The sequence below is a fragment of the Aotus nancymaae genome, unplaced genomic scaffold, assembly GCF_030222135.1.
Source record: "Aotus nancymaae isolate 86718 unplaced genomic scaffold, 86718_ANA_hifiasm-v0.15.2.pri h1tg000059l, whole genome shotgun sequence".
In the NCBI taxonomy this organism is placed as follows: domain Eukaryota; kingdom Metazoa; phylum Chordata; class Mammalia; order Primates; family Aotidae; genus Aotus; species Aotus nancymaae.
In genome coordinates this window covers 42,756,848-42,764,223 of record NW_026988473.1, presented here as the reverse complement: position 1 = coordinate 42,764,223, position 7,376 = coordinate 42,756,848, and the positions used below count along the sequence as shown (strand labels likewise).

The 7,376-nt window shown below is 58.5% G+C and overlaps 1 protein-coding gene across 1 annotated transcript; it reads right to left on the bottom strand.

Annotated features, from left to right (window-relative positions):
* Positions 1 to 3,121: 3,121 nt before the first annotated feature.
* Positions 3,122 to 6,316, bottom strand: KCNJ11 (potassium inwardly rectifying channel subfamily J member 11). The gene has a single exon (XM_012456552.3). It carries the CDS (start codon positions 5,966 to 5,968, stop codon positions 4,796 to 4,798), a length of 1,173 nt encoding a protein of 390 aa, XP_012311975.1. The 5' UTR covers positions 5,969 to 6,316; the 3' UTR covers positions 3,122 to 4,795.
* Between the last annotated feature and the right edge of the window lie 1,060 nt (positions 6,317 to 7,376).

Below are 7,376 nucleotides of genomic sequence, written 5' to 3'. Positions count from 1 at the left end.
AAGTTCTCCTCAGAAAAAGATGTGCGGGAGGAGCTCAGGTGAAGGACAGAGCCTCCTGCCTGTGGAAAGTGGGCCCTGGAGAAGCTGTGTAAGTCTTCTCCAGCACAAGGGCCAGAGGTACACATTAGTGGGGCTCAGATGGGTCTCATGGTGAGATTGGCTGGAGATGCCGAATCCACAGGTGTAGGCCTGGGCAGGTTCCAGCATGAGATAGTCCAGTTTTTCTAGACTATCACACAAGAAGAGGGTGGCCTGGCTTTGCTTCCCTGTGAAGTTCAGGACTGAGGCCCAGGACACATCTCGCACCATTGATAAGAGTTAGGGACAGATGGGTGGCAGATGTGCCCAGTCAGGCTGCACTGACACCTGACTGGCTGGGAGAAGAATAGCCTGGAAGGCAAAGACCCCAGTCTTCCTGTGAGAAGGGGTAAGATGGTGGGCTCACCATGCACGTGGGCCAGAGAAAGTGCTAGGGAGGTTGTTCTGACTCCATAGGTGATTTGGACGTAATCTAGGCTGTCACAGAACAGCCAGGCCTGCTGTCAGTGTCCAATCTGGGATCTCAGGGAGGCCCAGGGACTTCCTGAGTTCCACCTTCCCTCTTGCCCTTAGTCTTGAGACAACTTTCTCCCTGCGGTGAATTTGACACTTAGAACAAGGTACAGCCCTACTAAAAGCTGGAGCTCAGGTCACTGGGACAGTGTGCTGTGGGGAAGAGGGGGAGGGAAGTGCAGGGCTGTGGCATTAGATATAGTCAGACTGAAATCTTGGATCTGCCTCTTACTAGCTGTGAGATCTTAGCAAATTACCTCCTGCTATAGGTTAAATGTCTGTGTCCCCCTAAAATGCACATGTTAAATCTGAATGCCCAAGGTGATGGTATTTGGAAGTGGGGCCTTTGGGAGATGATTAGGTGATAAGGGTGGAGCCCTCATGAATGGGATTAGTGCCCTTATATAACAAGGCCCCAGAAAGCTCCCTCACATCTCCCACTTTGTAAGGTTACAGGGGAAAGACAGTCATTTAAGAAGCAGAACTTTGGCCGGGCACAGTGGCTCACACCTGTAATTTCAGCACTTTGGGAGGCTGAGGCGGGTGGATCACGAGGTCAAGAGATCGAGACCATCCTGGCCAACATGCTGAAAGCCCATCTCCACTAAAAATACAAAAATTAGCTGGGTGTGGTGGCACATGCCTATAGTCCCAGCTACTTGGGAAGTTGAAGCAGGAGAAGCACTTGAACTCGAGAGGGGGAGGTTGCAGTGAGCCGAGATCACACCACTGCACTCCAGCCTGGGCAACAGAGCAAGATTCTGTCCCCCGCTAAAAAAAGCAGGCCTTCAGCAGACATTGAATCCACTGGCACCTTGATCTTGGGCTTCCTAACTTCTAGACTGTGAGTAATAAACATCTATTGTTTATAAGCCACCCAGTCTATGGTAGTTTGTTGTAGAAGCCTGAATGGTCTAAGACACCAACCCTTCTGATCCTGTTTCCTCATCTACAAACTCAAAGGAGAACGGTGCTTCTCTCATAGTCCTGCTGGGCCACAGTGACACACAGTACTTCCCTTCTCCTTTCAGGGGCCCTGGAGTCTAGCCAGCTCTGCACACAGCGTGTGGACAGGCCAGACTGCTTCCTCTGCTGTCATGTGATGACTAACGAATGAAGTCTTGGAGGCAGAATATCAGAAACAAAATTACCACAGAAGTTCTGGCTGGGCTGAATGGCGCTCAGGTGAACTTCTTTGTCCAGTTGAGGCCAGTGCCATAGAGAAAGGGTGCCCCAGATGGAGGTAGCACCATCAGTGGGCAAGAACACCTTTGCAGAGAAGAGAGACTTGGTCGAACTGCCTCCCTATGCCTGGAGCTTTCCAGCCCCTCCCTGGGCTATGCTTAAGGCTGGGGGTCTCCCTCAGAGTTGGTGGAAAACCTAGGACCAGGGGCCCTGATTTTCTCTGCTGAAGTAAGTCTTCTCTGTGGCCAGCAGGTGGCGCGAAGCCCTCAGTTCTGTGGGCTTCAGACTCAGCAGCAGCCTAAGGTCCGTGATGGGTGGAGGAAGGTAACTTTGGATGGGGCTCCAAGGATGGTGCTGCCAGCAGCTCCCTCATTAGTGAGTCTGGCCCTTCTCCTTGGCCTTAAGGGCAGCTGAGCAGAGTCCCAAGAGCCAGGGTCCTTGAATGCTGGGCTGACTCTGAGTAGCTTTCACCCCATCACCCTCTAAACCAGAAATGGGTCAGCTCTGCAAGGAAGGGAATCAGCGCTGGGGACTGGGTGGGTGCCAGAGAGGGCAGCTCAGACCAGCAGTGGCAACCTCCTGGCCCCTTGGCCATGCCTCTGGAGCCGCCTGGGACAGACCCTCACTGATGCCCTGCCTGCAGGCCTCACACTGTAGCAATAACCCTGGATTTTTGTCCTATATACCATCCATCCGTCATCCATTCATTCATTTGTTCATTCACATAGCACCTACTCAATGTAAGCCAGCCACAGTGCTGAATCACAGTCCTTGACCTCAGGAAGCCATGGACTTGGGGATGGGGAGGCAGACCCCTAAATGTAGGCAAAAGGAGAATGCCCATAGCGCAGGGGAGGGAAGGGACCTTCGCTTTCCAGAGAAATCAGGGAAGGTTTGGAGGAGGCATCATTTGGCCTGGATTTTTATGGATTTAACAGACAAAGATGAGGCCTGGGAGGTCCAGGCCAAGGGAATAACACAAGCAAAGGCTGGGCGGTAGGAAGCTCAACATTACATGCCAGGAGGGATAGGACAGTGAGGTAGCCAAGGAAGTGGGTGGGCGAGTGCAGACTCTTGGCAAGAAAACAGTGGACCATAAGGCCAGAGAGGCAGTCACAGCCTGAAATGGATGGCTAAGAGGCTAGTCTTGACCCAGAGGTGATGGGGAACTACTGAAGTTATTTCATGGTGGGGATGGGGGATGACTCACCCTTCTAAGACCACCCTGGAGGCTACGTGGCAGATGGACTGCAGTGGGTGAGATGGACACAAGGAGACCAGGTCATAGGCATTGCCACAGCCCCTAAAATCATGGTCTCAGCTGGGAGGGGGCACCATGGGGAAAGAAAGACCCGGCAAAGAAACATGACCAAGGGCAAAATGAAAGCACCGTCTCTCTTTAACGCTCATTTGGCCAGTTTTCTCATCATGTAGCTGATTCAGCAGCAATCACAATAGTGAACATTTATTGAGCACTTACTGTAGACCAGGCACTTAAGCATTTTACATATTTTTCATTTACTCCCAAAACAATTCTATGAGGTAGGTACTATTAGCATCCATGTTATAGATGAGGCAACTGAGACACAGAGAGATTAAATTACTGACAAAAGTCATACAGCTAGAGCCAGGATTTGAACCCAGTCAGTTGGCTTGAGAGTTAGTGCTCCGATGACTACATTAATGCCTTTAACACCCCTCTCCCTGGGCACTCCAGCCTTCCAGCAGGTCCCTGGGAGTAGAGACAGAGCCCATGGCTGCAGAGCTGGGTGAGTGCCCAAAGGCTGAGTTGGCCAGACAGGCTGACAAGGCAGGGCCACCTGAGGTAGGAGGGGGAAAGTCCCCCTGAGCCGGGGGAAGAGGTGCCAGCTTCCCACTCCTCCCCGCTAGGGTCTATGGTGCCTCTTGAAGGGGGTGGCAGCTGCCAGCCCCTGCCTCCCTTCCCACCAGCATGCTTGCTGCCTCCCCAGCAAGAACAGCCCAGAGTTTAGGTCATGAGGGGGAGGCTTTATTGACAATGGAGAAGGCAGAGTTTTAGGCAAGTTCGCACAGCACTGCTGCAAGGGTCCAGGCACGGGTCAAACCCGCCAGAACCTCAGGGACCTCACTCCCTCCCACCATCCTGAACCTTCCAACACCTTTTCCAGCAACCCAAAGACACCCAACCCCAAGCCACTCTCTGGACAGAGTGAGTGGCAGCCACTGCTGTGGAGCCAGGACCGGAGTTAGGTCTGAGGCCCATTGTGTATGGTGGGCACAAGACCCCCCCCCGTCCTCAGCCTCTGGGGACAGGCAGGAAGTAGGCAGGGGCAGCAGCCCCAGCCCATGGAGCACTCAGTGCAGGAGGCCAATGTGGCAAAAGGCAGGGGCACTGCGCATCTCTGCATCCCTGTGCCTGAGCAGGGCTCCGCAAAGCTGAGCCTCCTCAGGTCACCTTCCCCTGCTGCCCTGCTGCCTCCCCTTCCAGCCCTGAAACTGGCCCTTGGAGGGGACCCCTGTCAGCCGCAGCCTGTCCCTGTCGGTGCAGGCTCCACAGCTCCAACCCTTCAGCTGGAACACGCTCTCTCATCAACTGCCCTCCCCTGCTGGCCAGCTCCAGCCCTTAGCCTGGTGCTTTTTCAGGGACCAAGGAGAGCTGGGGCCTGACCACAGGCATTTCTTGGAGCCACAGAAGCAAAACAGCAGCCCTCAGGGGATTGTCCTTCCCCAGCCACCTGCCCAGTGTGTGGCTGGTTGATCATGGGGACCCAGGGCTGGCTGGACACCGAGCTTTAGGGCCCAGCACCTCCCACAGCCTCTGCAGCCTTGGGCGGGGGAGAGGGGTGAGCCAGTCCTGAATCGGGCTGGGAGGAGCAGGGACAAAAATAACCCAGTACAGGTTCCTGCTAAGGCCAGAAATAGCGTAGTGACAAGTACCTTGTAACACCCTGGACGAGCAGCAGGGGGAGGCTGAGCTGAGGATGGCGCAACCTTACACCAGGCCCTGGCTGGGCTACATACCATACCACACGGTCCATGTGCACACACGTGTGTGGGAGGGGGCCTGAGAGACCATGGCTCAGGACAGGGAATCCGGAGAGATGCTGAACTTGGGCTTGGCCTTGGCCATGGCCACGCTGCGCTTGCGCAGGGGCCCGCGGGCTGAGGCGAGGGTCAGAGCTTCCAGTAGGCTGTGGTCCTCATCAAGCTGGCGGGCCGTGCAGAGTGGTGTGGGCACTTTGATGGTGTTGCCAAACTTGGAGTAGTCCACAGAGTAGCGTCCGTCCTCCTCAGCTACGATGGGGACAAAACGCTGGCCCCACAGGATCTCATCAGCCAGGTAGGAGGTGCGGGCCTGGGTGGTGATGCCGGTGGTTTCCACCACACCTTCCAGGATGACGATAATCTCGAGGTCCTGGTGGTGGTGCAGGTCGCTGGGCGCCAGGTCGTAGAGCGGGCTGTTGGCATCAATGACGTGGTAGATGATCAGCGGGGCCACCAGGAAGATGCTGTTGCCACCCACGCCGTTCTCCATGGGGATGTCCACCTGGTGGAGGGGCACCACCTCGCCCTCGGGGCTGGTGGTCTTGCGCACCACCTGCATGTGGATGGTGGCGCTGATGATCATGCTCTTGCGGAGGTCGCCCACGCGCAGCATGAAGCAGAGGCGGCCGTGGCGCAGGGCGATCACCGCGTGCTTGCTGAAGATGAGGGTCTCGGCCCTGCGGTGGGCCTGGGCAGTCTTCATGAAGATGCAGCCCAGCATGATGGCGTTGATCATGAGCCCCACGATGTTCTGCACGATGAGGATCAGGATGGCCAGCGGGCACTCCTCAGTCACCATGCGCCCACCAAAGCCAATAGTCACTTGGACCTCAATGGAGAAAAGGAAGGCAGATGAAAAGGAGTGGATGCTGGTGACACAGGGCTCAGCAGCGCCCTCGCTGGGGGCCAGGTCGCCGTGGGCGAAGGCGATGAGCCACCAGGCCATGGCGAAGAGCAGCCAGCTGCACAGGAAGGACATGGTGAAGATGAGCAGCGTGTGTGGCCACTTGAGGTCCACCAGCGTGGTGAACACGTCCTGCAGGAAGCGGCCCTGCTCCCGGATATTCTTGTGGGCCACGTTGCAGTTGCCTTTCTTGGACACAAAGCGGGCCCTCCGCTCCCGGGCGCGGTACCTGGGCTCGGCAGGGTCCTCTGCCAGGCGTGTCAGCACGTACTCCTCGGGGATGATGCCCTTGCGGGACAGCATGGCTCCGGTGACCCCCAGGGAGGGGCTTCCCCCATCGGAGGCACCCCTCTGACGTGGCCTAGGGCCTCACTGCGGCGTTCTCTCCGTGGGCTCCCTCTCAACCTGAGGTCGCGCTCAGCCTGTGCTGGCCTCACTTCTGAAATGCCTCCCCACTAGATTCTGCCTCACTTCCACCTGGGTCCCGCTTCACTTCTTAATATCAGCCTCATCCCTGAGCCCACCTGCCTGCCGCCTAGGGAGCCCCCAACCCAGCCGGCTCTCCACCTGGCCCTGGGTCCCCGCCCAGCTCCCCCCACCAGCTGACCACCCCTGGGCCTCCCGCTGAGAGCCCTTCTCCCCTCCCAGCCTGCCTTCTCAGCCCAGATCAGAACTTAACACCTCCGGATCTCTCCCACTAACCAGACCTCAGCCCCACCCCACGGGTCTCCCGCCTCACCCGCCTGGACCCCGGGATCCCAGGTTTCAGCTCAGGTCCTGGCCACCCCGCCCCGTCTCCCCTCCAGGTGCGCCCCCTAAGTCCTACCCCACCCCTCCTGGAGCGCCCCCGCGGCTCTCCAGATCTCCCTCCAGCTTTCGTCCTCTCTGTCTCCTTGGGATCCTGCGTTCTCCGGAGTCACCACCCAACCAGGCTCAACTCCTGGTCGCCGGCCCCGCGTGCCACCCGGCCAGGCTGACTCCGAGCCGCGGCCTCCCGGTCCCCACAGCCCGCCTGCCCGCGCGCCCGCCCGAGCCACGGCCCCGGCTCCGCGCCTGGTCCCGGCCCCGCCCGTCGCCGCCGCTGCACCTGCTCCTGCTCCTCACGCCACGGCAGTCACCTCCCCGCCCCCTCCCGCCGTCCGGGCGCTCGCGGCTGGCCGTCCTCCCGTCCGTCTGTCTGTCCGTCCGCGGAGACGGACCTGGTCTCTGGGCTAGGCTGGGGTCGAGGACGGCGGGAGGGGGGCGCACGAGGAGCGGAGCAGGGCTGGGGACCGCCAGGGGGAGCCCGACCTGCTCAGGCGCGGAGGGGGCGGGGCCGGAGCAAGCCCCGTCCCCGCCCCCGCCCCCCGCCTCCCTTCCTGGGGACTCACAACCTGGCCTTCGGGGTTTGTCCGCTACGCGGGATCCAGAGGTTCCTCCTGCCCGCGCTCTGTGGGAGTGGGGGGCGGAGAGGGATCTGTGACCCGCCCTCCCAGTCTGGGGCCGCCACCCTGTCGCCCTGGCTCCCCTCCCCCAGTATCTCTATCCGTATTTGGGTCAATCATCCGCCTCTTAGCAGCGCCGGGTTTGCCAGTTCTCAGGGAAGGAGGCGCTGAGAGGCAGCTCCACCAGTCCCGGGGCTGGGGGAAATTAGGTGGCCCGAGGAATTCTCAATTCACGGCATCTTCTCTTTAGGGATGCTCTTAATCTTAGTCTTGAATCCTTTGACAAT